General features: G+C 69.2%; 3 protein-coding genes across 9 annotated transcripts; 1 reads left to right on the top strand and 2 right to left on the bottom strand.

The window, feature by feature from the left end:
- Nucleotides 1–1,285: 1,285 nt before the first annotated feature.
- Nucleotides 1,286–15,131, bottom strand: CEP131 (centrosomal protein 131). 3 transcript variants are annotated; one of them, XM_059671494.1, is made up of 28 exons: nt 14,904–15,131; nt 13,821–14,022; nt 13,223–13,332; nt 12,710–12,824; nt 12,347–12,474; nt 11,898–12,005; nt 11,333–11,488; nt 10,308–10,425; nt 9,812–9,919; nt 9,512–9,641; nt 9,204–9,298; nt 8,776–8,955; nt 8,271–8,447; nt 8,093–8,110; nt 8,004–8,057; nt 7,627–7,752; nt 7,274–7,399; nt 5,000–5,116; nt 4,730–4,832; nt 4,253–4,454; nt 3,871–3,978; nt 3,666–3,783; nt 3,472–3,546; nt 2,727–2,869; nt 2,470–2,647; nt 2,169–2,365; nt 1,621–1,681; nt 1,286–1,523 (listed from the first exon to the last, which is right to left on the bottom strand). In XM_059671494.1, exons 1-28 carry the CDS (start codon nt 15,026–15,028, stop codon nt 1,449–1,451), a joined length of 3,453 nt encoding a protein of 1,150 aa, XP_059527477.1. In that variant the 5' UTR covers nt 15,029–15,131; the 3' UTR covers nt 1,286–1,448. The 3 variants fall into 3 exon arrangements, with proteins under 3 accessions (XP_059527477.1, XP_059527476.1, XP_059527478.1); XM_059671493.1 differs by having other exon boundaries at nt 9,812–9,928; nt 14,904–15,127; XM_059671495.1 differs by lacking the exons at nt 8,004–8,057; nt 8,093–8,110 and having other exon boundaries at nt 9,812–9,928; nt 14,904–15,119.
- A 2,266-nt stretch (nt 15,132–17,397) lies between these two features.
- On the bottom strand, nt 17,398–24,680 carry TEPSIN (TEPSIN adaptor related protein complex 4 accessory protein). 4 transcript variants are annotated; one of them, XM_059671499.1, is made up of 13 exons: nt 24,477–24,680; nt 23,634–23,706; nt 23,342–23,433; nt 23,123–23,216; nt 22,632–22,699; nt 22,447–22,509; nt 22,265–22,358; nt 21,806–22,009; nt 20,958–21,132; nt 20,738–20,851; nt 20,545–20,623; nt 20,256–20,390; nt 17,398–19,381 (listed from the first exon to the last, which is right to left on the bottom strand). In XM_059671499.1, exons 1-13 carry the CDS (start codon nt 24,522–24,524, stop codon nt 18,833–18,835), a joined length of 1,788 nt encoding a protein of 595 aa, XP_059527482.1. In that variant the 5' UTR covers nt 24,525–24,680; the 3' UTR covers nt 17,398–18,832. The 4 variants fall into 4 exon arrangements, with proteins under 4 accessions (XP_059527482.1, XP_059527484.1, XP_059527485.1 ...); XM_059671501.1 differs by having other exon boundaries at nt 22,265–22,336; nt 22,431–22,509; XM_059671502.1 differs by lacking the exon at nt 22,265–22,358 and having other exon boundaries at nt 22,431–22,509.
- Nucleotides 24,681–24,716: 36 nt separating this feature from the next.
- On the top strand, nt 24,717–26,975 carry NDUFAF8 (NADH:ubiquinone oxidoreductase complex assembly factor 8). 2 transcript variants are annotated; one of them, XM_059671504.1, is made up of 3 exons: nt 24,717–24,956; nt 25,070–25,180; nt 26,650–26,975. In XM_059671504.1, the coding sequence occupies exons 1-3, from the start codon at nt 24,873–24,875 to the stop codon at nt 26,722–26,724; spliced, it is 270 nt and encodes an 89-aa protein (XP_059527487.1). In that variant the 5' UTR covers nt 24,717–24,872; the 3' UTR covers nt 26,725–26,975. The 2 variants fall into 2 exon arrangements, with proteins under 2 accessions (XP_059527487.1, XP_059527488.1); XM_059671505.1 differs by lacking the exon at nt 26,650–26,975 and adding an exon at nt 25,827–26,069.
- Nucleotides 26,976–27,327: the final 352 nt, after the last annotated feature.

Genomic DNA, 27,327 nt, shown 5'->3' on the forward strand with positions numbered 1-27,327 from the left:
CGAGGCCGAGGGGGAATAAACCAGCATGAGATGAACGCCCGGGCGTGGCCTGTGTGTGGGGAGCTGCGTGCTGGGGGTGCTGGGGGCAGGCGGTGAGCGGGCCCAGCCCTTCGTCTGCCTCCTGGTCCCCACGTCCCTGCAGCTGCCACAGAGGGTGCCCGCCCCCCTCCCTGCCCCCGGCTCCACCCCAGCTGGGCTCTGCTCAGGATTCGTGCCAGGCCGGTCCCTGGGCCACGCTCTCCAGGCTGGACACCTGCACCTCCGCCTGCTCCCCCTTCTCCCCAAGCTCTTCCTCAGGAAGAGCCCCCGCCCCCGCCTGCCTTGGCCTCTGCCCGCCCCCACCCCTGCCTGTCAGCCGCCTCTCCTGGCCTAAGCCCCTGAGGCCGCAGCCCTCCCGGCCCCTCCTGTGCTGGGGCCCCTTCGCCCGTCTGTCTCCCTGACCCCTGAGCCCAAGGCCCAGCCCGGCCTCCCCGAGCCCCACAGCCCCGCCTGCCCATCACTGGGCCGGTCCGGCCAGGAGGACAAGCCCTCTGCGCAGAGGAAATGGAGGCCCTGAGACCCCGGGGCGGCCCCCAAGTAGCCCGCCTCTGCCCCATGTCCCGGTGTGGCAGCAGGCCTGAGGGCGACGTCTTACAACAGACGTTCTTACTGGTTTCAGAGATGAAGGGAGAGAGACAGAAACATCACGGCCCCACAGGGGACGCCCGCAATCAGGCGTGTGCCCTGACCGGGGCTGAACCGTGACCTACAGGTTCACAGTTCAATACTCAGCCACTGAGCCCGCCGGCCGGCCTGAGGGTGACTGTTACTGGGACTCACACCAGCAAGAGCGAGTCCCCAAGGCCCTGGACAGTGAGGGAGTGGCTCCCCCTCCATGGCAGCCGCAGCAACCCCACAGCAGTGGGTCCCCCACCGTGCGAACAGGAGCGAGCTCCTGGCAAGCGGCCGAGGCCCCACACCTGCGGCCAGGGCAGCGCGTCCAGACGGCCAGCAGGAGGGAAGCGGGAGCCTCCGGGAGCCCCGTCCGCTGTTCCCCCCGCCCCAGGCTCCCCCTCCTCGTGTCTGGGCACCTGGCGGGTGGGGAGGAGGCTCGGGGCTCCTTCCAGGGGGTGGGGGTGGGTGCCGGTGCCGAGCCAGGGCCAGGCTGGGACGGCGGATCTGAGCCAGGGTGGCAGGGCAGGCAGGGAACTTGGGGTACCCCTCCTCGCCAGACCGCTCTGCGGAGGGGCCTTGGGGGGCCTGCAGCCCCAGGACCCAGGAGAGAGGAGGCAGGGGACACGGAGAATTAAGAAACAGCTCTTTACTGTCACACGCGGCCACAGCGCTCTCGCCGCAGGGCCCCGGGGCAGAGGGAAGGAGGGCGGGTCCACCTCCCCGGACCCCGCCAGCTGCTGCCCGTCCTGTCCCGCCAGCTGCTGCCCGTCCTGTCCCGGCCTCGGGAGGTGGTGTCACTTGGCGCTGGGCAGTGGCCGCCTGCGCTGCTCCAGCAGCTCCTCCAGGTGGTCGGCCCGCTTCACCGCGGCCTGCGACACGCACGGGGTCAGGCCGGGCTGACCCCCGTTTCCCAGCCCCCGACCCCCGCCCGCCCCCCCCCCCCCCCCCCGCCTGCGGCGGACCCACCTGGTGCTGCTTCCGGAGGCTGCTCACGGCCTCCTCCTTCTTGGCCAGGGCCGCCTTCACCCTGTGGACGCACAGCAGGTTCTGGGGGCTGCAGCTGAGTGCAGCTGGGGGGCTGGTGGGGGCCTCCCCCCCCCCCCGACAGCAGGAGGGCAGCTGTCCTGCCCAACGCCCGCCCCCCGGGCCTGCTGACTGCGGGCACTGGCTGTCCGTAGGGGTTGGGACAGGAGTTGTGACCCCCGAGAACCAGCCCCTGCGGGTCAGAACCCACAGCAGGGGCCTGGCTGTGCCATGTCGCCTCTCAGGGCCCGTGGTGGGCAGACAGGTGGGCAGGTGAGCCAGGGGGACGCTGGGCCCGGGCGGTGGGGGCCTCCAGACCTCCCGCACAGCCCCCGCTTCACCCAGGCGGGGCCGGAGTTCCCCCTGGAGACACACGGGGGCACCTGCCCGGCCCGGCCCCCACGGGCACCTGGCTTCTTCCCGGTCTGAAGCTGCGCCCCCCCTGCCGCCCCCGCTCCCCCCCCCCCACCGCCCCTCAGGCCAGCACCCACCTGGCGTGCACGTCCTCCAGCTCCGCCTGCTTCTCCCGCCGGAGCTGCTCCAGCTCCAGCCGCTGCTGTGCCCGCAGCTCGGCCAGCTCGGCCCTGACCTGCCGGTTTTCCTCCTCGGAGGCGGCCAGCCGGTCGGCGAACTCCTGGCGGAGCACCTGGGCCAGGCCGCTCCGCTCGCCCGCCAGCTGCTCGCTCACCTGGTGGCGGGGACGGCGGGCGCGTGTGAGCCCGTGGCCGTGCCCGTGGCCGGAGCCCGAGGTGGACGGGAGTCCGCCGCCCGCCCACCCGCCCGGCCGCTCACCGCCTTCGCTTCGGCCAGGGCCCTGTCCTTCTGGCGCACCAGGCCCTGCAGGCGCACGCCCTCGCCCTCGGCCTCCGCCAGCCGCCCCCTCAGCTCGGCGCACTGGTCCTGCAGCCTCCGTCCCGCCTGCTGCAGCTCCGCCAGCTCGGCTTCGTGCTGGTCTCGGAGGCGCTTGACGCTGCAGGAGGCGTGGGTCAGTCAGGCCCCCACAGCCCCGGTGGCCGGCACGGTGCCCGTCTCCGCCGGGCCAGGCTCACCGGCTCTCGGCGGCCCGCTCGCTCTCCTCCCTGGCTTGTGTCATGTCGGCCTCCAGCCGGCGGATGACCAGCTCGATGTCCTTGTCGCGGCCTCTCCGGATCTCCTCCTTCAGCTCCCGCTCCCGGCTCAGCAGCCACGCTTCCTGGGGGCGGGGGGAGGCCCAGGGCCGGATTCGTGGGGGCAGAGGGGGCCTCACCCCAGCCCAGGCCCCGTCCGTGCACAGGGGAGGGGCCAGGTCCTGTCACTGGGATCCAATGGGGACCTAGGGGTGCGGTGGGCGCCGGCAGAGGGCCGGACACATGACAGGGCCTCATCTGGGGCGAAGGGTGGCCGCGCGCCCGACGACTGGGGTGAGGGCATCAGGGGGGCGGCCTCTCAGACGAGGGCGGGCACTGGACATCTGGGCACTCCGGCAAGTTTCACACGTGCCCTTTGACCCTGCTAGCTCACAGGCTCGAGCCCGCGGTGCGGCTGTGGGAGCAGGACCGGGCCTGGCCACACTGAGGGCGTCACCAGGGCGGTGAGCAGTTGCACCCGCAGGTGTCTGAGTGGCAGTCAACCTGGAGAGGAGGGCGAGGGGCGCTCCCCTCAGGGTCACCTGGACCTGCCCCAGCCCCGCTGGTGCCCCGGGCACTTGGCGAGAACCCAGGAGCGGGCCCAGGGGAGGCCCCAGAGGCAGACCCACCCTGACGCCGGGTGCTGGGGGGAAGGGGCCGGCCAGCCACCGCCGCCTGCAGTGCCCACCTCCTTCTTGGCACAGTTGGCCTCCCACAGCTGCCGCTCCACCTCCAGCTGGTCCTTCAGGGCCTGCAGCTCCATCTGCGGGCAGGCGACCATGAGAGCAGCCCCCGGCTGCTGCGCCCCCATGCCCTGCAGGGTCTCCCCTTCACCCCGGAGCAGGGCTCCCCCACAGGGCTGGCATGGCCGGGGCGACAGACCTGGTGCCGTTGCTCCAGCTCCTCCCGCCCCTTGTCCAGCTCAGCCCGCAGGGCCCGGGCCCTGGCCGCGCTGCTCTCCTCCAGCTGCTGCCGCAGGTCCTCCAGCTCCGCCCGCTGCCTGCAGGCCCGCGGAGGTCAGTGTGCGGGCGGGGTAGGGGGTGGCCGGGGGGCAAGGGGCAGGTGGACGGCGGGCACCCCCCAGCACCTGGCAGCCTGCTGGCCCAGCCGCTCCTTCTCCTCGGCCACCTCGCTGTAGAGCCGCCGACGCAGCTGCTGCAGGTCCCGCTGCTCCTGCTCCAGTTGCTGCTCGAAGCTGTGGAGGAGGGAACTGCTGGGCACGCGGCCGGGACAGGGGAACCCTGCCCGGCACCCACTGGTCCCGGCCACCCAGCCGCCGCCCAGGGCACGGTCCCTCGGCACCGGCGGTGTGGCTGCCGCCCTCCTGGCACGCGTGCGGGGCTGCAGCTCGGCTCTGGGTCCCCGTTTTCACTCTGGGGGTCCCAAACTCCCTCTGGGCTCCAGGCACACCCCAGCTCCGCTCGGACCGTGGCCCGTGTCCTGTGGGGCGCCGGGAGGGGGACACGCACCGCTGCTGGGTGCGCGCGCGCTCCTGCTGGGCCAGCGCCTCCTTCTCCTGCTCCAGCTGCTCCCGCAGCGCCTCCGCCTGGCGCCCGAAGCGCTGGGCCGCCCGCTCGTCTGCCTGCAGCAGCTCGGCCGCGTGCAGACTGCGCAGCTTCCTCACCTCCTGCTTGTGCTTGGCGATCAGCTTCTGGATCTCGGGCTCCAGGCCTGGGGGCAGGAGCACAGCGCTGCAGGGACCCCGTCCTCACCCTGCCAGCGGGGGGCCCTGGCAGTACCCGGCTCCTGGGAGGAGGGAGCCCAGGGGAGAGGGTGCACCGGTGCAGGAGGGCCAGGCCCCATCCGTCTGGGACCCGCTCTCTGAGGGGAGGAGCCACGGGACAGGTGGCAGGAGCCCTGACCTCACCTGAGCGCCCACAGTGCCTCCTGGGCCGGCACCGCCCGAGCCCGCGGCCCCCAGCCGTGAGCTGACCCCACGCCCTCACCTCTGACCGTGATCTCCTTGATCTTCCGGGTCTTCTCGTTCATCCACTTCTCCCTGCGCACCTTCTCCGTCGCGCTCATCAGCTCTTTGAGCTTCTTGATCTCCTACCGGCAAGAAGACGGACGTCGGCAGGAGCTGCGGGAGCGGGACAGCCGGCACCCGCCCCGCCCAGGCTGTGGCGCCGGCACTGCACCCAGCACAGCCCCGACGGGCTCTGAGGCCGGCAGAGGCTGGGCGGCCTGGTCTGCAGGCGGGCGCCGCGGCCGCTCACCAGCGCGTGCTGCTCCCGCATCTGGGCCTCCCTCTCCTGGCGCCTCTGCTCCCCCTGCTTCAGCTCGGCCACCACGGCCGCGCACTTCTCCCCCAGGCTCTTCTTGTCTTCGATCAGCTGCATCGGGCGGGAGGGGCGCCCAGGTGAGGCCCCGCCCGTGTGACCGCCGACACCTGCATGGTGCCTCCCCCCCCCCCCCGCCTGGGGGGCAGCACGTCAGCTGGGGCTGGGCCACCCCCCACCCCCCGAGCCCACGTGGACAAGGGGCCACGGCTGTCACCCCCTCCACGCCCCAGCACCACGGCCCCTGGCAGAGCTGAGTGGAGTGTCCCTCACGACCACTGAGGCCTCCCGGTCCCTCTGGGCTCCCTCCTCTCCGCACAGACCTCACATTTTGCCCAGAACAGGACCCGGCAGAGGCGGGGCTGAGCACAGGGTGAGCTGGAGCTCGCAGCCCTCACCGAGGCCTCCAGCTACCACCGGGTGCAGCCACCCAGGACTCAACGGCCAGAACGCACAGGAACAGCTCAGGGGGTGGGTCCCGGACACCTCCCACTCCTGGGTCCTGAGCCGCCAGCCAGGTGTGCCCTGCCCGCCTGACCCTGCTGCCCGCCGCCCATGCTGGGCCCGGAGGCAGGGCTATGAGCCTTGGACTAGCCCAGTGGTCGGCAAACTCATCAGTCAACAGAGCCAAATATCAACAGTACTTCAAAATAGACTCGCCCAGGCCGAAAACCGACTTCTGCACAGGGGCCACGAAGTTTCAATCGCACCGTATGCGCGCCTGCACGTGGAATTTTGTGGAAGAGTCACACTCAAGGGGCCAAAGAGCCACATGTGGCTCGCGAGCCACAGTTTGCCACCACGGGACTAGCCCATCGAGCAGGGGACACCTTCCCCCTCCGCAGGGGACACACTGCCCGCTTCCAGAGGGGGCGACACACCCACCGGAAGGCCGTGGGCCTAGAAGCTCCCCGAGGCCCTGTCTTTGACCCGGACCCTGTCCCTGACCCTGACCCTGTCCTTGTCCCTGACCCTGTCCCTGACCCTGTCCCTGTCCCTGTCCCTGACCCTGTCCCTAACCCTGTCCCTGTCCCTGACCCTGTCCCTGTCCCTGACCCTGTCCTTGACCCTGACCCTGTCCCTGACCCTGTCCCTGATCCTGACCCTGTCCCTGACCCTGACCCTGTCCTGTCCCTGTCCTTGACCCTGACCCTGACCCTGTCCCTGACCCTGACCCTGACCCTGTCCCTGTCCTTGACCCTGACCCTGTCCCTGACCCTGTCCTTGACCCTGACCCTGTCCTTGACCCTGACCCTGTCCCTGACCCTGTCCTTGACCCTGACCCTGTCCCTCACCCTGTCCCTGATCCTGACCCTGTCCCTGACCCTGTCCCTGACCCTGACCCTGTCCTTGACCCTGACCCTGTCCTTGACCCTGACCCTGTCCCTGACCCTGACCCTGTCCTTGACCCTGACCCTGTCCTTGACCCTGACCCTGTCCCTGATCCTGACCCTGTCCCTGACCCTGTCCCTGACCCTGACCCTGTCCTTGACCCTGACCCTGTCCCTGACCCTGTCCCTGACCCTGACCCTGTCCTTGACCCTGACCCTGTCCCTGATCCTGACCCTGTCCCTGACCCTGTCCTTGACCCTGACCCTGTCCCTGACCCTGTCCCTGTCCCTGACCCTGTCCCTGTCCCTGTCCCTGTCCCTGACCCTGTCCCTGTCCCTGACCCTGTCCTTGACCCTGACCCTGTCCCTCACCCTGTCCCTGATCCTGACCCTGTCCCTGACCCTGTCCTTGACCCTGACCCTGTCCCTGACCCTGTCCCTGTCCCTGACCCTGTCCCTGTCCCTGACCCTGTCCTTGACCCTGACCCTGTCCCTCACCCTGTCCCTGATCCTGACCCTGTCCCTGACCCTGTCCTTGACCCTGACCCTGTCCCTGACCCTGTCCCTGTCCCTGACCCTGTCCCTGTCCCTGACCCTGTCCTTGACCCTGACCCTGTCCCTCACCCTGTCCCTGATCCTGACCCTGTCCCTGACCCTGTCCCTGACCCTGACCCTGTCCTTGACCCTGACCCTGTCCCTCACCCTGTCCCTGATCCTGACCCTGTCCCTGACCCTGTCCTTGACCCTGACCCTGTCCCTGACCCTGACCCTGTCCTTGACCCTGACACTGTCCCTGACCCTGACCCTAACTCTGAACCTGACCCTGTCCCTGACCCCAGGGGCGCTGACCCCCCTGTGCCCGGCTCCTGGGCGGCCTCACCTGGTCGATGAAGGACAGGTGCCGCTGGATGGTGGCCTCGTAGTGCTCCCTCTGCTGCCGCAGCTGCCGGCCCAGCTCCTTCTCCGTCTCCTTGACCCGCCGGATGGTGAGGTCCCGCTGCTGCGCCTGGGGGTGTGGGGAGGGGGACGCAGAGATAAGGACCACTCAGGGCGGCACTCAGACCACACGCAGAGGGCAGCCTGGGACAGAGGCGGTGACGGCCCGTGGCAGGACGCGCCAGCGGGGACTGGGGGTGACAAGTAAGGGGCGGTGGGGGAGTGATGGCGCTGGGGGCGTGAGGGCGGTGGGGGCGTGAGGGCGCTGGGGGCGTGTGGGGGTGACGAGGTGCTCACCAGCGCCCGCTGTAGCAGTGCCATCGCCTGCTTCTTCTCCTCCACCTCCAGCTTCAGCCGCATCACAGACGCGCTCGCCTCGGATGCAGACTCCAGGCACCGCGGCCCCTCCTCCATTGCGAGCCCCTGAGGACGGCTGTGTCAGGAGGTGCGGTCCCGGGGGGAGACCTGCCGCCCCTCCTGCCTGGGGACCCAGGCGCCTGGGGGGACCTGGACACCTGGGGGGACCCGCGCACCTGGGGGGACCCGGACACCTGGGGGACCCGCGCACCTGGGGGGACCCGGACACCTGGGGGGACCCGCGCACCTGGGGGACCCGCGCACCTGGGGGGACCCGGACACCTGGGGGGACCCGCGCACCTGGGGGACCCACGCACCTGGGGGGACCCGGACGCTTGGGGGGACCCAGACGCCTGGGGGGACCCGCGCACCTGGGGGACCCATGCGCCTGGGGGGACCCGCGCACCTGGGGGGACCCGCGCACCTGGGGGACCCGCGCACCTGGGGGGACCCGGACACCTGGGGGAACCCGGACACCTGGGGGGACCCGGACTCCTGGGGGGACCCGTGCACCTGGGGGACCCGCACACCTGGGGGGACCAGCGCGCCTGGGGGGACCCGGGCGCCTGGGGGGACCTGCGCACCTCGGGGGCCGCGGCCGGCCGCTCCCGCCCCGACTGCTCCATCTCGTCCAGGAAGCACATGATGCTCTGCAGCTTGGCCTCCGACAGCAGCGTCCCGTCCTCGGGGGGCCCGGCGGGCACACTCAGCTTCCCGAACTTCTCCAGGTTGTCGGCCGTCAGGGAGCTGGCGTCGTCCTCCTGCGGAGGGACTCGGGCTGCCTTCCAGGAGCTCCTGGGGCCCAGGCAGGAGGGGGAGGCAGTGCAGGGGAGGCGGGGAGGGGGTGGGGTAAAGGAAGGGGAGAGCAGGGGGGAGGGGGCAGCTGGGCCTGGGTGGGAAGGAAGGGCCCTCGGGCGGCTCGGACCCTCGCGGGGCACGGCTGGCGGAGACAGTGCCCCCCTCCCCGGGGCCCTACGCCTCAGCTGCCCTGGGTGCCGGGGGTCACCGAGGCCCCGCCTGGTCCTCATTAGGGACCAGGGAGAGCAGGAGGGCCCAGGGGGGCGGGCGCCAGGGGAAGGGCCCGGTCACCTCGTCGCTCCAGGCGTATCTGTCCTTGTGGTAGGCCCTGGGGCGGGGCAGCGGCTCGGGCGCCTCCTCCAGCAGCCTCAGCGTGTCCAGCAGCTCGTCCAGGGTCGCCCTGCACTGGGCCCTGCTCCCAGGGCCGCCCGTCTCCAGGGCCTCACCAGCCGCGTCCTGGGCACTGGTGTCCTGAGGCAGACGGGTGGGAGGGAGAAGCTGGCACGGCCCTAAGAGGCCGACACCACCCGAGAACCGTGGGTGTGAGGCCGGGCACCCACTCAACACGAGGACCCGGCGTGCCCAGACCCACCGACAGGGAGACAGACGGGCGGCCGAGTGAGGTGTGTGGGGGCCTGGCCACCACCTGACCTCTGAGCTTCATCGGAGAGGGGCAGGAGCGGGGCAGGGCCAGCTGGTGGGAAGGGCTGTGACCACACCTGTGGCTTGTCGTCCGGGAGCTGCTGGGCCTCTGGGGAGGCGTTGGGGATAGGCTGGCAGGGGTCCTCGGGGCCCGGGGTCCGGGAGCTGGCTCCTGTGAAGCAGAACAGGGCGTCGTCACCCCGCCCGGGGGAGCCCTGGGGGGAGGCCTCGCGGAGCAGAGGGGAGGCGCAGGCCGGGTGCCGTCCAGCGAGGCCTCCTCCACGGGGGGTGGGCGCCCACAGCTCACTCCAGCGACCAGAGCCCCAGAGACAGAGCGGGAGGCGGGGGCAGGGGCAGGGGCAGGGCTGCGGGCTCTCCCGCTCACCCGCGTTGTTGGCCTTGGGGGGCTGCTGAGCGCTGTCTCCTGGCCGCAGGGGCGGCTCCTGGGCCGGCTGGGGCTTCCCCGGCTCCTGGGTCCCGTGGCCAGACTTCTGGGCTCGCTTCTGCTGCAGCTCCTGCGGGGCGGCCGTGAGCAGCCTCGCCCACAGGACAGCGGCCCTCGCCCTCCGCGGCCGGCTGCCCGAGGCGTGTCCCGGCCCCCCGCCCCCCCGGGGTGCGGCCGCTCTCTGGCCCTCGGTCCGGCCCTCGCACCGGGCTCGTGAGGCCCAGCCCCTCACCCCCGCACCTGGATGGCCGCCCGTCTGGCCTGGCGCGCCTTCTCTTCGCGGGCTTTCCTCCGGGCCGCCTCCCTCTGCCGGTGCAGGTCCAGCAGGTCGCCCTCTGCCTGCCGCTTCTGCTGGCCCTGGGAAAGGGGTGGCTGGCCTGGGTGTGGGCTCCCACGGCACCCCAGACCCCCGCAGACCCCCACCTGGACCTCTACACCCACAGAAGACAAGCTACCCTCTCGGTGGCTCTTCCGGGCGAGGGGACGGCTCTGCATCACAGAGCAGGGGCCCCAAAACCAGAAACGGATTTGGACCCCTCAGCCGGGATGGACCCGACCGGCATTTCCCGACACCCAGGCCCCGCCGACGGAGGGAGCGAGGCAGCGGCTCAGGGCAGGGAGGAGGCTGGGCCCCGGACAGGTGTGGGCCGACAGGTGGGGGCCACGGCCCGTCTAGTTCCAATCCCGCGGCCCCAGGTTCCCGCCCGCCCCCGGCGCGGCTCACACCCACACCGACCTCAAGCTTGGATGCTAGCAGGTGCCCCAGGCTGGCGGCTTGGGCTCGGCGCCGCTGGGCCTGGTACCGGTACCAGCGCTGGATGGTGATGGCGGCCTGGTTCACCTGGTGGATAAACCTGGCAGAGAGCGGACTCAGGAGTGGGGCCTGTGCACAGTGGCCGAGGGCCCCGCCCGCACAGACTCCACCAGTCGCCAGGTCTACACGGTGTAGGAATCACACTCAACGGCGCTGCTTAAACAAGAAGCCTCGGCCTCGGCCTCGGCCAGGGCGCAAACGAAGCGCCAGGATGGGATGGCCACCTGCTGGGGACATGCACACAGGGGCCCCCGCTAAGGGGCCTCACCGAGGGGCAGGCAGGTGGGGGTGCAGAGCTCCGACCTCCCCCAGAGCCTCTCCTGCCCCTGCTTCCAGGGCCCGGTCCCCAGGCTCTAAGGTGGGGGGCGGGGGGACCCTCTTTCTGCCCAGGGCCGTTTGGATGTTTCTAACACATGTCACTCGGGTAGGTTTATGCTGTGAGAACAGCTCCAGGACTGAGTTTCGACTCCCGCCTGGGGTTGCCTTGGCAGGGCCAGGCCGAGGGGACAGCAGGCGGTGACCGCCCGGCCAGGGAGGTCCTCACTGTCACTGAGCGGTTCCTCACCCAGAGGGACACACGGCCGGGCCCCAGCCCAGCACTCGCCACACGGCCCTGGGCCGCCCAAGGCTCTCTCTGGGTTTAGTTCTACGCTTTATTTCCACTCGACGTTTAAAAGTTTCCTTCACAAGCTACAAAGGCGGTGCATTCTGAGTACGTGACTCGATGGTTTTCATTAAAGTCGCAGAGCGGGCGGCGGGCGGGGGTTGCTGCTAGAATGTCTCCGCCCGCAGAGCCCCTCCGCTGCGGCCGCGGTGCCCGGGCCGTGTCCCTGCAGATCTGCCTTTTCCAGATGTTCCCGAGAACGGGACCGGACAGGGTGTGTATTGTAAACAACCGTGACATGGGAACTCCCATCACTGGAGCCTGAGGCCCCCGCCCCGGTCACCTCTCGGCCTCCTCCTCCGTCACCTCCCGCCGCCTGAGCAGGCCCCCGGCGGCCCCCGCGTTGTTCCGGGCCCCGTGGTTGCTGCTGGCCGAGTTCTTCTGTGGCTTCCCGCCGCCGCTGCCCTCGCCCTCGCGGGTGGCTGCCTTGACCAGGTTGCTGACAGGAGGCAGAGAGAGAGGCTCATGGCGCTGACCCGGCCCTCCCACCGCCGGGGCCTCTGTCCACCTCGGCCTGGGGCCTGCCAGGAGGCGCCACCGCCCAAGGGGAGCCGGCTGCTTCGTCCCACAGCCACCTGCCCTCCCGAGTGCCCGCCTGGCGGCACACAGATCAACGTGGCCGTCCCTGACGGAGCTCACGGGGCCACGCACTCCGGCCGCTCCGCCGAGACCCGCCTGGGCTCTGCTCTCGGCCAGGGTCCCGGGACACGGGGTGGCTGTGGCTTCCTCAGAGAGACCCCACCCAGAGCCGTGAGCCCACCAGTCCCAGCCCGTGTCTCCCCCCCCCCCCCCAGCGCTCTGGGGTGATGGTGGCAGCAGGGCCCACGCAGCCCGGGGCCAGGCCTCACTTGAGGGAGGGCGCCGTGCGGTTGGAGCTCTTGGGCGCCGCGTCCGCGGGGCCGTGGTTGTTGTGCACCATGGTGGTGACGAAGTTGCCCACGGCCGCCTTGTTGCTCCTGCAGGAGACAGAGGCGGGTCAGGTCCCCAAGTCCCTACGCCCGCGTGTGCCCCCTCCTTCCCTGGGCCTGGCCTCCTCAGGAGGGAAGCCCCCCAGCCGCGTGCCCGTCTGGGCTCAGGGCCAGCGCAGAGCCTGCCTGTGCGAGACTCGCCCTTGCAGCCCCTCCTGGGGGCCCTCCGGGAGAGAGCCAATCACTCCCTCACTGACTCATTCATTCATTCCCTCCCTCCCTCCCTCATTCCCTCCCTCCCTCACTCCTTCACGCGCTCCAGAGCGCTCTGGTCTGGCCGTGAACAAGACGAAGCACCTGCCCCATGCGGGCACCTGCGGAGGGCGCACCTGTTGTTGGCAGTGAAGTTGGGCGCCAGGGAGACGGTGCCCTCTCTCCTCCGTGGGCCCGCCGGCGTGTCCAGGGCACAGGGACTCCGGGCGGCGGGCGGCGAGGGGAGGGCCCTGGGCTGGTCGTCCTGGCGGTGAACGCAGACGCGCTTCAGCGGAGACGCAGCCACACACGCCGCTGACACCCAGCCCTTCCCTGCCCCCGCGGCCTCACTCACACCCGGCCAGGGTGGCCGGGAGGGAGCTCCTGCCCCTCTCCAGATGGGAAGCCGCGGTCAGGGCTGCACACCCCGCCCCCCGCAGGGGCAGCAGAACAGGCGGGAGCCGGGCGCGCTCCCGGCCCCTCAGCCGCCCCGCTCTCACCAGGACGTTCCACGTGGCCCCATTCTCGCTGGAGGCCCTGCCCACACCGGCCGGCCTCTGGTTCCCACCGGAGCTGCTCTCCAAGAGCGTCAGGAAGTCAGGGGGCTCCGCCGGCCTGGGTCAGAGGGCAGCAAGCAGGGCAGTCAGGAACTCAGGGGGACAGCCGGTCACCAGCAGGGACTTCTGTCCCCGAGCCTGGGGCTCAGGCGACATGTCTGGGTCCTGATCTGACGGCCGAGCCTGGAAGTGGCGAGGCTCTGCCCGTGGCCACGACCCCCCGGGAAAAGCGCCACCAAGAAGCGGGGCGTGGAAGACAGGGCACGGCGGCCCCGAGTCCACACTCCACACGCAGGGACGACAGGTCCGGACGCGACCTGCCTGCCCCCAGGACTGGCCCCGAGTGAAGGGCACCTCAGGCCCCACTGTCCGGCCAGTGCCCACACTGGTGAGGCCGGACAGGAGCAAGTGGGGTTACCAGAGGGGGTCAGAGGTTGCCTGAGGGTCAGAGGTTACCTGAGGGGGCCGGCCCACGCCTGCTTGGCCTGAGGCTGGTGGGCCTGCGTGGTGCTGCTGGACCTGCGAAGGTTGTTGATGGTCCTGGAGCTTCCGGGCCCCGTGGCCTCCTGCAACAAGGGGAAACCGCCCACCTCGTGGCCACGGTGTCGCCCGTTCACGCCGTGCGGGCCGTGCAGACCAGGTTTAGAGGGAGAGGTGAGGGGGGCGAGGGGGCGGCAGGAGCCGAGGGGCCTCCATCAGGCTTCCTTCTGGAAAGAAGGGGGGCCCCCCGCCACCCCCCCACCTGGCAGAGGCCCCGGAGCAGGTGCGTGAGGCCTGGAGCCTGCCCACCGGCTCCCCCGAGGCCTCCAGGAGCCTGTCCCCTGCCCCGCAGGCCAGCCCGCTGCTTGCGGATTTAAACAAACCCGTGTCGATGCAGGGAGAGAACTTGTGGCCCCGGCAGGCCTAGGGCCTGGCCTCGCCCCCTGGTCCTCCCTGCTCCCCAGGAGGCCACACGGCTGGATGGGCAACGGGCTGGGGTGTGGGGCTCACTCGGAGTCAGATGCCACCCCGACGGCCACTCCCCGGGACCCGACGCCCCAGCTCCAACACTCACCAGCGCCTTCCTCTTCGGCTCGCCGCCTGTGGCCACGGAGATGGAGCGGGCGACAGGCTTGGCGGCAGAGGCGCTGTTGGGGCGTCGGGACATGGGGGGAGGGAGCCCCGTCAGACTCAGGTCCAAGCCTTCCAGGCTGCCCTCGGGGGGTCCGGGGGGGCTGCTGGTGGCCTGGGAGCCTTTCATGGTGGACGAGAGGGCCCTGGGCGGGTGAGAAGTGCAATGAGGCCCCCCAGAACTGGTCTGTGCACGCGGCCGCTGGCCAGGCCTCGGGGGGCCCGGGGCACCAAGCTCCCTGGGAAGGCGGGGTCCCCTCCTCCCCAAAACCAGGCACAGAGCAGGACTGCGAGCGATGAGCAGCACAGACAAGGCCTCCGGGACACGGCAGCCGCTGGGTGCGGCCGGCTCTCCGAGCCCAGCCCTCCCAGGCTCACCCGGTCTGAGCCTCACTGCCTTCGTCTGTGAAATGGACATTAAGAGCCTCTTCACGGGGTCAGACAAGACAGCTGGAGACTGGCGCACGGTGTGACCCACCGGGATCGGGACCGATTCCCAGACTCATGTGGCCGCGGGACCCCTCCGTCTCCTCGGAGCTCCCAGGTCCGGCGTCCGCTCTCCCCTCCCCACGAGGCCACCCTGCGGGGTTTCCCTTCTGGCCCCCCCTTCTCTGGACCCTGAAGTCTGGGTTCCCCCCACCCCGACTCTGCCCTGGCCTCTCCTCCACCCACCCTCTCGCCTGGGAGACAGCCTCTGCCTCAAGGGCTGGCGGGTCCCACACGCCCCTCTGTCCCCAACTCCCCACGCAGACGGCCGCCCCTGCCCTGGCCCCTCAGACCCGAGGCCAAGACAGACCCTGGGTTTCCCCCTCCTGCTGCCCCTGCCCCCCCCCCGCGGGCATTTCCTGTAACTGGCTCAGGCCGTTTCCCCCCTTACCTCCCACCTGCTCCCTCTGCCACCTGGGGGCTCCCTCTCCCTGCCACCCTCCTGCCACAGTCTGAGTCCTGTGTCCTCCAACCGGACGACCGCCCCGTCCCTCCCACACAGCGGCCAGAGCTGGCCTTTCTGAACGGCGTCTCGGGTCACCCTCTGTCCCAGCTTAAACCCGCTGGGCCCGGCCGGTGTGGCTCCGTGGTTGAGCGTCGGCCTAGGAACCAGGAGGTCGCGGTTCGATTCCCGGTCGGGGCACAGGCCTGGGTTGCGGGCTCCATCCCCTGTGCGGGGCAGGCAGGAGGCAGCCGGTCCACGATTCTCTCTCATCTTTAATGTTTCTCTCTCTCGCTCCCTCTCCCTTCCTCTCTGAAATCAATAAAAAAACATTTTTTAAAAAAGCCTCTGCTGGCCCCAGGCACAGAGAACAGAGTCCAGACGCCTCCCCCCTCAGATCTGACGCCGACGCTCTGGCCCCTCATGGCCCCTCGGCCCCTTCCTCTGCTTCAGCCACCAGCCTCCCTGCCGCCGACAGGGACCCAGGGACCTCGGCCAGCAGCCCCCTGCCCGGCCCCTCCCTGGGGTGTCACAGGCCCCACTCTCCGCTCCCTCTCCTGCTCTAGCTTGCTCCGCCTGGCCACACACCTGGCCACGGCCGCCTGGTCACAGCCACAGCCACAGCCGCCTGGCCGCAGTCGCCTGGCCACCGTGGCTGGTCTGTGCGCTGTCTGAGCCCTCGGAAGAGCAGAAGCCCCGTGAGGACGGGCCTGTGGCCCCGGCTCCTGGCACGGACGGGCCCTGGGTAAGGAGCGGTGAGCTGAGCCGGGAGCGGGCAGCGCGGAGGCCGCAGGGGAGTGAGCCCAGCCGCCGGGGCCACCGAGGGCTCTGGCGGGCACACAGCCACGGTCCCCGCGGCCTCCACGGTCAGTGCGGCGCCCCGGCCGAGCTGAGCGCAGAGGCCGGCCCCGCCATCACCAGGCCCGCGGCCCCAGGCCCGCGTGTCCGGCTGTGCGGGTGAAGCACCCCCTCTCCCCGGGGCCGGACCCGCCTCGCCCGCTGGACGCGGGCTGCCCCTGCCCGGCCACGGCGGCGGCGGGCGGGCTCCGGACGGAACCGCAGCCTCCCCGCGGGGACCCCGGGCCGGACCTCACCTGCTCCCGAGGCGGCCCTCGCCTGGGCCGGGGGCCGGGGGCCGGGGTCGGGGACCCGGGCCTCCGCCTGCCGCCGGCCGAGCTGCCCGAGGGCCCCGCCAGCCTCTCACCCCGCAGCTCCCGGCTCCCGGGGTCGGGCTCCCGGGGCGGGAGCCGAGCCTGCGGACCGCGAAGCCGAGAGCGGCCCCGGGTGAGCCCCTCGCTGTGCAGGGGCCTCTCACCTGCACATTCCTCACCTGCGCGAGCCGGCCGGGCGCGGGGCCTGCGGGGCCCGAGGCGAGGGGTGCGCGGGTCCGCCTGGCTGGGACCCGGGACCCGCGCTTTGGACCGACGACCTCGACCCCCGGCCCGGCGCCGGCACCGAGGCCCGAGGTGACAATGAAGCAGCCGAGCGGCGGCAGCTAGCAACCAGCAAACAGCCCGGCTCCTCCTCCTGGGCCTCACCAAGTCCCGCCTTTCCTGCCCGCGCCGCTTCCGGATTGGCTCCCCAGTCGGCCGCTCCGGCCGTCGTGAGAGTTCATTGGGCCGCTCGGCTGTCTTTCGGGAAGTTCAAGCCTGGGAGGAGCCGCAGAGACCTGGGGGGGGGGGGGAACTCCACCGTGGCAGCGGGCTGCCGATTGGACGCGGCTGGAGTGGGTGGGCGGGGCCTCGAGGGGCGTGGGCGGGGCCTGGGCAGGAACGAGGGGCGGGCGTGGGGTCAGGTCCCGCCAGCCCGCGGGACCCACGCTGTCTCCGGGCTCCCCCGGCTCCCCCGGCATCTCTGTATTTCTAGTTTCGCGGAGTTTCTGCTCATGAATGGATGTGGATTTTGTCTCTTGCTCTCTGCGTATTTTTCATTCGTGTGTGAATATGGCGAATGACACTGATTTTCAGGTGTTAAGCCAGCCTTCCACACCCCCGATAAATCCCACTTTCCGTGATGGATTACCCACTTACACTCTTTTTACATATTGCTGCGTTCTTTTTGCTAATTTTTTTTTGCTTTTTGGTAGTATCTTGTTAAGGGTTTTTTCATCTATGTTCTAGACCAGGGGTCCTCAAACTGTTTAAACAGGGGCCAGTTCACTGTCCCTCTCAGACCGTCGGAGGGCCGGACTATAGTTTAAAAAAAAACTATGAACAAATTCCTATGCACACTGCACATATCTTATTTTGAAGTAAAAAAACAAAATGGGAACAAATACAATATTTGTATTTGCATGTGGCCGCGGGCCGTAGTTCGAGGACCCCTGTTCTAGATCAAGTGCACGTGGACCATTCCCCAACACAGACCATAGCCTGGGCCATAAAACACACTTCAGCAAAAATCTTAAATTTTTGACAATAAAATTTAAGTCATACAAAATGCTAAATTACTGTATCGATTAATAGCAGGAAAGCATACCTTTAAATAACCCTTTGGACAAAAAGGAGATCTCCAGGTGAGCTAGAAATTATTCTGAACTGAATAAAAATAAGTCAGAGCTCCTGGGATGCAGGCAAGGCAGCAGAGAAGAAAGTTACACATTAAAGTGCTCTTTATTAGGACACAAAATCATCTAAACTTCCACCTGGAGCTGGAAAAACATAAACACCACTGAGGTAGTACGAGCAGAAATCAATGAAGCAGAAACACAAAAGCTGCAGAAGAATAAAAGCCGAAGTTAGTCCCTTGAAAAGTTCAATAATAAACTTCTAATCAGACTAAGAGAGGAAAACATTGTCAATATCAGAAATGAAGGATGGAACATAAATTAAAAGGACAATTTGACAACTTTCATGAAACTGATTCCTTAAAAGACACAACTGGAATTCACAAAGAAATATATGCCCCCAATAGTCCTATACCTACTTAAGAAACTGAATTTCGAAGTTAAAAACCTTGCAATTACAAAAATTACAGGATCAGACAGTTCTGGGGAGTTCTTCAGAACATTTAAGGAAGAAATAACACCAGTCCCTAACTTGAGAAGTCCTCCGAGTGCACCCCTTAGTAAGGCTATTCCATTAGAACACACGTGTGCACAAACACGCATACACACGCATGCATGAGCGCACACATGCACACACACACACGCACACGCGTGAGCACACACGCGCAAGAAGGAAAAGCACTTGGTGAGGTGACCGGTTTATTTAGGAAGGTCCTGGAGTTGCCCCAAGAGGCCGCCCTGCAGCCTGCAGGAAGCAGCCCCTGCAGAGGGTGCCCACAGGGGTCACACAGGGAGCTGGCCCGGGCAGGGCCGGTGTGTGGCTGCCCGTGGCCTCCTGCAGAGGGAGGGCTCTGAGCCCAAATACAGAGATCCAAGCAGGTTCCAAATCCACACAACCCGTTTCCGAGAGCGAGGCAGGTGGGGTTCCCTGCGGCCACAGGAGTTCAAGGCCAGACAGCCAGCCTCTGGGAGGAGGGGGAGAACCGAGGCAGCCCAGGTCCCCCTCTCCTAGCCGGGCTGTCTGCACCTGGCCCCCTCCTGACACCTGCCCCCATGAGACAGCTCGAGGGGGTCTGGCCTCTGAGCTCAATCACCAGCGCCCCCTCCTTCCCGCCCTCCAGGGAGACTGCGGGACCCTCTGTCCCGAGGGGCCCCACGGCATCTGCAGATGGGACCGCGCGGCCGGACAGTGTGCTCAGGGCGCCAGACCAGGGGGCGCCGAGGCAGGAGGCCCAGCAGCCCAGGGCCCGCCGGCTGCCAACCTTCACCAGAGCTCAGCCCCTGGGCCTGCAGACATCGAGGGGCTCTGCGCCCGCCACCCTGCGAGTCCTGCCAGCTGCTTCCCCCGCCTCCACGCGGTTCTGGCTAGCTCGTGGCTCCTGCTCTCATTCCTGGAGGCTCGTCCAGGCTGCGCTCACCTGGCTGGGCCGCTCCCCGCACCAAGGCCTCAGGGTGAGAGGGAGAGGCCGACACAGACACCGGGGCTGAGGGCGGAGGGGACCGTGTGCAGTCACTGTCCAGGTCATGAGTTCAAGAAGGCGAAAGCTGATGGCTCTGAGCCAGGAGGCTCTGGGGCTGCCACGCTGTGTGACAACGTCCAAGGGGGCTGCGGGGGCTCCTGGGTACCAGTCCCAGCCTCCACCAGGCGGGGGCAGGCCACCAGCTGCATGCCAGCAAACAAGGACTTGTGGCCGCTGCTGGCCCCCGGGCCCCTCAGGCAGCCGCTGGGGTATGGGCCCGATTCCGGTCCTCCATTGGGAGCGTCCGAGCCCAACCGGCCCTGCTCGGGTCTGGGCTCCTGATCTCTGGAACCTGCCAGTCTGGGCTCGGCCTTCCTGGCGTCCCCGAGGCCTGGGAGGGGGCACCCACCCAGGGCGGGAGGGGCTGCAGGGCCCCTGGGGGAGAGCAGGGTGGAACTCAGAGGCTGGAGAGACGCAGGGCCCCCGGCGAAAGGCACAGCGTCTGTCAGCAGGTCAGACGCGCCCACACGCGTGGCTGCGGGGTTGGGCTCGGCCTGCGGCCTCCGGGCAGCGGCGTGCTGTCGGCAGGAGGCTTCTAAATGCCTCAGGATCTGGACGGCGGGAGAAAGGGAACTGGTGAGGGCCCAGTCGTCCTGGGGTCCCTGGAGGGCACATGGCCCTCCCCGGGGCTTTCCCCAGGCCGCTCCAGGGCAGGGCCCGCTGGGGCAGAGTGGGCTACGAGCTGTCTCCGTGCTGCCCTCCACCCCCGGAGGGCTCCGGGCCTCGAGCTGCTTACACACCGGGCACACCAGGTGCCCCCAGACGCCTGCGACCTCCCCTCTGCTGCCTCGTGAACGGCTTCCCTGCCGTCGGACCCGCCGCGTGACCCGTGGCCCAGGCAGAGGGGGCGCCGGGGGAAAAGTGTGCCTTCAGCCCCCACAGCCTCGCCGATGCTTTGATGAAGGACAATTCGGGGACTGGAGACTAAGGATCTGAACTTCCAATGGCCACAGAGGAAGCGAGAGGAGGCGAGGGGGATGCCAACAGGCAGGGGAGGTGCGGGCCGGCTGCGGGGTGGGGGGGCCAGCGAGAGCCCAGGCGGCCTCCCACAATCCCGGCGCTAGCAGGGAGGGGCTCGATGGACGAACAGTTTCTGCCCTCCTGGAGCTGCCCATTTGGGAGCTAAGCACAGACCTGAGAGCTGTGACACGAGGTGGAGAAAGTGGAATAGATCCACCCGAGCAATCAAGGAGGGCTCCCTACAGGAGGCAGCACATGAGCTGAACCACGGGGGAGAGGAAGCCACCCACCAGGCAGAGCTGCTGGGCAGTAAGGCGGCTGAGCACGGGCAGGGGAGGCCCTGAGCTGTTCTCGGGCACGGCCTGTCCAGGGCAGTAAGCGGCAGGGGAGCGAGGGGCCTGTCTGGAAAAGCCCGGAGAGATGGGGGGTCCCTGCACCCACTCCGCAGGGCCCGGAGCTGCCCACCTTGGTGGCCTTGCTGGTCACGGGCCCGGGGCTGCCGGCGCTGAGCTCCCGCAGGCAGGGCCGGGCGAGGAGCAGCATGTGCTCCTGGGCGAGCAGGTCCGTGCACCCCAGGGCGGCGATGGCGCCCAGGGCTCTCTGCGGGGACGGCAGGGGGGTTAGCAGGCTCCACCCGGAAGGCCGAGTCCCCAGGGCCTCCTGGCAGCCCCTCTGGCCCCCTGTGCTCACCCCCGACCCCTCCCTGGGCAGACCCCAGGGAGGGGGTCACCGGGCCCGCCCACCACCTCCTCACCATCTGCGCGCACTCGCCGGGCCTGCCCAGGCGGCGGGTCAGCAGCTCCAGCACCGCCTCGCAGTTGAGCAGTCCACACCTGTGGGAAGGGCACCGGGCAGGACAGGTGGGCAGGGCAGGCGGCCAGGCCCTTCCCTCAGGGGGTGAGAGCGGGGAGGGAGAGGTGGGGGTGGGGGCTTGGTCAGGGGCTCACTCTTTGACGAAGCGCTGAGCCTCCTCTTGGCTCAGGAAGGGGCGTGGCCCCTGTGTCACCATCTGGACCAGGCTCAGCTCCTGCTGGCAGTCGCTCAGGGTCACGGCCTCCACCCTGCAGGGGGCACAGCGGGTGGGCGAAGGGCCAGGCTCTTCCAGATCACACCCCGCTGGGCGGGACCCCGATAGTGAACAGGTGGAGGGGCCGAGGGCTGGCTCACCTCTCAGCCAGGTCGCCGGGCACCCCGCTGGCCCCCGAGGGGCTGTCACTGCCCGACCAAGTGCCGGAGCCTGAGGCCCTGCTCTGGCCGTTGTCCTGGCAAGAACCCTGGGAGCTGGGGCTGCTGTCCTGCTCGTCCCAGCCCCCGCCCGCCTGCCCCGGCTGGTGTCTTGCGGCTGGAAGAAAGGTGATCACGGTGAGGCCCAGGGGCCTCAGATGGCCTCACACCCACTCCCGGGGACCCCAAGACTGGGGGACCTAGAGGACCAGGGAGGGCGCCCCAAGATGTGGACAGGGTGCACCCTCACAGAGGTCGGGTGGACACACTGGCGTGGGGCTCATGTCGGGGAGACGCAGCAGCACTGAGCACCGCTGCTCTTGTCACTCGGGGACATCTGCCCCCCCCCCTGTCTCCCAGCACCTTGCTCTTCAGTCAAACTGTGCCACTGCCCCAGGCCCCCAGGACGCATGAGTTAGAGGCCAGCCCTTGCTGAGGGCCGTCGGGCAGAGCCATGCAGACGGGCACAGGGCAACCCACCGCCCAGGTGCGGGGTGAAAGGGCTCCTGGCCCAGCCCACCTCTGGCCCTGCACTAGGAGCTGGGACCTGGGCCTCAGCGAGCCCCGCCCACCCAGGGCCGATCCACACGGCGCTAACGCCGGGCAGCACCGCCTGCGTGAAGCCGCCAGAGGCCGCAGGGCACACGGTGGCGCCGGTGGCCGGCCGAGCCCCTGGCAGTGTCAGGTGGGGCGGGCTGCCCTCCTCTCGCCTGCCCTCAGCTGGAACCCGGCTCCGCTCAGCCCAGCAGGGGCAGGAAGGAGCCAGGGACGGGAAAGTCAGACCCTGATACCTCGGGCCCCCGGCAGGGCTCCAGGGGGTGGGTTCGCAGGGGCGAGGTGGCCGTGGCTGGCGGAAGGCGTCACAGCAGGCTGGTAGGCGTCCCCCTGCAGCAGGGGCCCCTGGGAGCCGGGGCCCTCGGGCCCAGGGCACACGGCGCTGGCCACGACCTCTGCGGCCTTCTGGAGGGTGGCGAGGAAGGCTTCCCCCGTGGAGCCTGCACAGAGCGACAGGGAGATGGCGCGGCCCCAGCGGCCCTCCCACTCCAGGAGCCGAGCCTCATGGGGCCGAGCTGCGACCAGCGGTCAGCACAGCGGCTGGGCTCAGTCCGAGCCCACGCGCCCCTGTGGCCCGGCTGCAGGCCTCCCGCCCACTCCCGCGTCTACACTGGGCTGGCCGGGGCCCTTTGTCAGCAACGGCCCTTCCTGCCCTAAGTCCCCGTCCCCGCGCCCAGCGCCCAGGCAGCACTCACCCGTGGGACTGTGCTCCTTGCTGTAGCCGAAGCCCTGGAGGGCGCCCTGGGGCCGGGACTGGGAGCCCATGCCTGCGGGGGGACCCGAGTCACCCTGATCCTTGGGGAGGAGCCCTGGGCCCCACCCCAGGGGAACCCCGTGACGGGGCTGGACAAGGCTGCGTACCTGTGGGAGGCAGGACCCTGGGAGGCTGGGACGGGGGAGGAGGGGACAAGGTGTCCGAGAACAAGGTGCTCCCCAAGTCCTAGACAGGAGGTGAGGGCGCTCAGTGTGGCCACACATCCGACTGTGCCCCCACCCCCACCTTGAGGGCCACACACAGCAGGAAGCCGCTGGGGTCCCCGGGGGAGCTGGTCCTGGGCTCACCTGGGCGGCAGCCCGCACTTGCTGGTACAAGCTGTTCCCGTGGAGAGGGTCCGGGGGCCCCGTGAACCCTGTAGGGTGGGGGGCGGGCTGAGCGGGCGCTGCCCCCGATGCCGGGCTGGGTACCCCCCTCCCCTTCCCCATGAGCTCCCCGTCCTGCCCCGCCCCCACCAGGGGAGCTTCTGAAACAACAGGTCTGACCTCCAGTCCCGTGTGACTTCACCTCCAGGTCAAAGTCCCTCCTGCACCCTCGAGCCTGGCGAAGGCCCACTGCCCACAGGTTCACAGCCGCCACCGCAGCCCCTCGGCCCCTCACCACCCACAGCAGCGAGGCCTCGGTCACCCCGGCGACTCCCTGCCACCTAACCGCCTCCCTCAACCCGCTCTCCATCCTGAGGGGACAGGAACGGGCTCTTGTCCAATTCAAAACCCCTCGGCGGTTCCCAGGGGCTTCGGGGAAGGCTCCCCGGGCTAAGGCACTGGCCGGCCGGTACCTGCCGCTTCCTGGATGAAGGCTGGGTTGCGCTTGAGGATGAGCAGGAAGGAGGAGGAGCCGTGGGCACACAGGTGCAGCATGATCTTCAGCACCTGGGGGGACGGGCACGTGGGGCGGGGCCAGGCCCAGAGGGCACCGGGCTGCCTCCCGCCTCCCCACCCACGGTGTGAGCTCAGGCCTGACCTGACCCCAGGGTCTGCGGCCGCTGGGGCCTCACCTTGAGCTTCACGCGGCCGGAGCCGCTGTGCAGACGGTTCAGGAGGTACTCCAGGAGGCACTGGCTGCTGCCCAGCGACTCGTGCGAGATTTCTGGAAGGCGCTCGGTTAGGGAAGGAGCGAGCTGGCCGGGGCCTCACTGTCACCGAGCCGCTTGGGGTCCCTCCCTGCAGGCACCCACCCAGGCCCGCGTTTCGGGAGCATCGGGCACCGGGGCCTCCTGGGCTCCTGAGCGGGCCCCGGCTGCCGAGGACAGAAGCCCAGGGCCCTGCGTGGGGACACGGGGAGGATACTGGCGATCTCCTCGAACAGGTAGCCCGGGCACGGCGCGTCGTCGTCCGACGTTCCCTTCAGGAGAACCGGGAGCTGAAAGACAGCGAGAGCCCCGCCATGAGTGGGTGGTGCACAGGGGTGAGCCCACGGCCACCACAGGGGCCAGCCATCCCGGGGAGGTTCCTGGGGGCGCCGGTGTCCACGCATGTCGGGGTTGGCACGCTGCCGGGTGAGGGAGCGAGGGGACAGCAATGGTCGCACCGGCTGCAGGCAGCTGGCGGGAGTCACGGAGAGGAGCCGTTCTGCTCGGTCCCCCAGGCGCCTCGCTACCAGCCGGGCAGGACGACTTAAGGCAAAGCCCAAAGCCGAGATGAGCCTTTCCCACGCGGGGCAGGTGGGCAGAGTGAAGTGGCCCCTAAGCCTGACCCACCCACGGCGGCTCTTCAGGGAACAGACCTTAGAAATAAGCCGCCAGGAGACAGCCGAGCACGTGCGTATGTTTACTTGTCAGCAGCCAAACAGGTGCCCGTGACGCGCTGACTCACCGGCGCGGGCGGGAGCCGGAAACCCGCTCCCCACGCGCCCCGCCGGCGGACGGCACGGCCTCAGGGACATCGGGACAGTGCGGGCCGCACACCACAGCGTGAAGGCAGCTGCCCGGTGTCACACGTGCCCAACTGTCACGCCAGGCTGCGCGCACCCACCACCGACACCAGGGGGCGAGGGAGGAGGGGCCGGCGGGGGGGGCGGGAGCCCGGGAGGGGCCGGGCGCGGGGACCCCGGCCGGGAGGCGGATGGCTCTGGCCCGGGGCGAGGCGGGGGGGGGGGGCGGCGCGCAGCGGGGTCGGGTCACCCGCACTCACCCGGTGCAGGAAGCTCAGCCGGTCCCGCAGCAGCGGCGTGGCGGCCATGATGCAGGTCACCTTCCGGCCCTGCCCCGGTCCCAGCCCCTCCAATCACCGCGCGGGTCTGGCCCGCTGGCCAATCGCGCGCGTGGGGCGGGCCTTAGGGCGGAGTTAGGTCAACAAGTTGAGCCTTAACCAATCCGAAGTCCTAGGTCAATGACAGACGGCCGACCAGCCAATTAGCGGGCTCCTGGGGAACGCGGTTCCGGAGAGACAGAGGCGAGGGCTGAAACCTGGCCTATTAGAAAGCGAAAGAGAGGTGATGGACGGAAGCGTCAGCCTATCAAAGGGTGCTTCGCAGGAAAGGGACGGACCCAAGATGGCGGCGCCCACGGGTACCAGGAAGAGGTGCTCATGTCAGGGAATGGAGCGGTGTGGGGGCGCGTGCGAAGCCGCCTCCGCGCCTTCCCCGAGCGCCTGGCGGCCTGTGGGGCTGAGGTGAGGAGCCTTGGGTCGAAGCAGCACCTGCGGGACGGGGTGGGGGGCGGGGGCTGCGCCGGGCCCCGCGGACCCCGAGGCCGCCACGACCGTCCTGCGCCTCCCGTCCCCAGGCCGCCGCCTACGGCCGCTGCGTGCAGGCGTCCACGGCCCCGGGCGGCCGCCTGAGGAAGGATCTCTGCGCGCAGGAGTTCGAGGCCCTGCGGCGCTGCTTCGCCGCCGCGGTAGGTGGACGCGCCCCTACCGGCTCCACTCCCAGCCCCGCCTCGGGGGCGGGTCCCGTTGGCCCCCTCCCTTCTCCCGCTGGCGGTGTCTGGCGACCCCGCCGCCACGAGCCCGTGTGCCCGGCAGGTGGGGAGCGTGGGGATGCCAGGGTGTGGAAAGCGCCTGGTGAACCCCCTGGTGCCGTCGTCAGGGTGACGGGTGGGGGTGGGGGCTGCCCACCCAGAACCCCACACCCCGGGTCCCAGCCCCGCTGCGCCCTAGCGGGGCCCCTCCTCTGAGGCGCTCGCAGGGAGATGGGGGGCCCTCCTCTGAGGCGCTCGCAGGGAGATGGGGGGTCCTCCTCTAAGGCGCTCGCAGGAAGATGGGGGGCCTCTCCTCTGAGGCGCTCGCAGGGAGATGGGGGCCCCTCCTCTGAGGCGCTCGCAGGGAGATGGGGGCCCCTCCTCTGAGGCGCTCGCAGGGAGATGGGGGGCCTCTCCTCTGAGGCGCTCGCGGGGAGATGGGGGCCCCTCCTCTGAGGCGCTCGCAGGGAGATGGGGGCCCCTCCTCTGAGGCGCTCGCAGGGAGATGCGTTTCCCGGCGGTTTTTCCTCTGGAGCCACGTCTGCCTTGGAAACAGCGCGTTCAGACAGCCTTCATCTTCCAGGCCACGGAGACCCTGAAGGGAGGCCCCTAGGCCGGACGGCGCCTGGCCCTGAAGAGGAGGAGCCGTGGGCGGAGGGCCTGGCCGGCTGGCGCACACGGGGGGAGGGTAGGACGCGCCGGGGAACCCGCAGGAGGCCCACCGGTCTCGCCAGGTGTTGGTGCTGCGCGCAGGGTGCGGAACGCGCTGCCTCCGGGGCCTCGTTTTTTCGAGAATTCTCACCAATAAAATGTCACCCGAACCTCAGACGCCTCTGGACGCTGCCTGTGGGTTTGCCGGAGGCACCAAACCTGCGAGACTGAGCGGGGGCGGGGGGAGACTGAGCGGGAGGGCGAGCCCCGCAGGCCGGACACCGGCGCTTGGCCTGGCCTTGGAGCAGGAACCGCGCTGGGGGCCTCCAGGGAGCGCCGGTGAAGGCCGAGCCCCAGGGTGGGTCGAGCCTGCAGGCCCCTCCCGTGGGGTCACCCCGCACCCTTTGCAGTCTCCCCAGGACCGAGCCGAGCCCTGTCCTGAGAAACACACACACACACACCCCACGGTCCCTGAGTTCTGTCTTAAAACTCCGGAATTAGCCCGGCTCCCCCCAAGTGGTGAACCCCGGGTCTCAGATGTGGGTGTCATCTCAGCGAGAGTCCCTGCTGGGCAGCCACGTTTCGCTGCCACAAAAACCAGTGACCCCTCTGCCCCCGCTGGGTGAGGGAGGCAGATTCCTGCTGGGAGGGTGGGCCTGTCTGATCCTGCCCCGACCTCAGCTCATGCCCGGGGGGGGGGAGGGGGGCGTCCAGCTGGGGCATGGACTTCTCCCTGACCCTCCTCCCTCTGACAGCGTCTGGCATCTCCACTGGGCACACCTGTCCCACCTGGTGCTCCCTCCTGCCAGCTCCCCTCCAGGTGGCGATGAGCTGCCGACACCGTGCCTCCTCCCCAGGCCACTGCGGGCTGGCTCTGCTGACCAGCCAGGTGCACCCAGGCACCAACCTCAGCTCTCCCGGCCTCACAAGATGTCCAGAGCCGCTTCCCTGGGCACGAGCACCAGGGCTCTCCCGTACCCAGGGTTCAGGAGTCAGCTCGGCCGTGGGAAATTCCATTCCTCTTATTCATTTGTAGTCAAGCTGCCCAGTGCATAGAAATAACAATAAAAATTTAAAAATGGCCCTGGCGGTGTCGCTCTATGGTTAGAGCGTCTGCCCATGCACCGAAGGGTCAAGGGTTCGATTCCTGGTCGAGGGCATGTATCTGGGTGGCAGTTCACGGGGGCACCAACCACTGTGTCTTCGATGTCCCTCCTCCCAGCCCCCCTTTCCACGTTCCCTGAAAAGCAATGGAAACAATGTCCTCACGTGAGGACAGAACAAAGTGAAAGCATTCCCGAGGCCCCGGCAGCCGGGTCCCTCTCAGGCTCGAGCTGGAGCGCCCCCACCCCAGAGGGGGAGCCGGATGCCCACACCCCACAAAGCAGTGAGGGGCCTGGGCTCATGGGACAGCCAGTCCACCTGCCGGCGGC

The sequence above is a fragment of the Myotis daubentonii genome, chromosome 16 (assembly GCF_963259705.1).
Source record: "Myotis daubentonii chromosome 16, mMyoDau2.1, whole genome shotgun sequence".
In the NCBI taxonomy this organism is placed as follows: domain Eukaryota; kingdom Metazoa; phylum Chordata; class Mammalia; order Chiroptera; family Vespertilionidae; genus Myotis; species Myotis daubentonii.

Coding starts and splice junctions, on each gene's coding strand:
- CEP131 (XM_059671493.1), bottom strand. CDS start 15,028: ATGGAGCCCGCAACCCAGGCCTGTGCCCCGACCGGGAATCGAACCGCG. Junction 4,833..4,999: donor TGCGGGAGCAGCACGCGCTG/GTGAGCGGCCGC, acceptor TCTTGCCGGTAG/GAGATCAAGAAGCTCAAAGA. Junction 2,870..3,471: donor CCAACTGTGCCAAGAAGGAG/GTGGGCACTGCA, acceptor CCCCGCCCCCAG/GAAGCGTGGCTGCTGAGCCG.
- TEPSIN (XM_059671499.1), bottom strand. CDS start 24,524: ATGGCCGCCACGCCGCTGCTGCGGGACCGGCTGAGCTTCCTGCACCGG. Junction 22,010..22,264: donor CAAGGAGCACAGTCCCACGG/GTGAGTGCTGCC, acceptor CGCTCTGTGCAG/GCTCCACGGGGGAAGCCTTC. Junction 19,382..20,255: donor TGACCAGCAAGGCCACCAAG/GTGGGCAGCTCC, acceptor CCCGCCGTCCAG/ATCCTGAGGCATTTAGAAGC.
- NDUFAF8 (XM_059671504.1), top strand. CDS start 24,873: ATGTCAGGGAATGGAGCGGTGTGGGGGCGCGTGCGAAGCCGCCTCCGC. Junction 24,957..25,069: donor TGGCGGCCTGTGGGGCTGAG/GTGAGGAGCCTT, acceptor TCCCGTCCCCAG/GCCGCCGCCTACGGCCGCTG. Junction 25,181..26,649: donor GGCGCTGCTTCGCCGCCGCG/GTAGGTGGACGC, acceptor TCCCTCTGACAG/CGTCTGGCATCTCCACTGGG.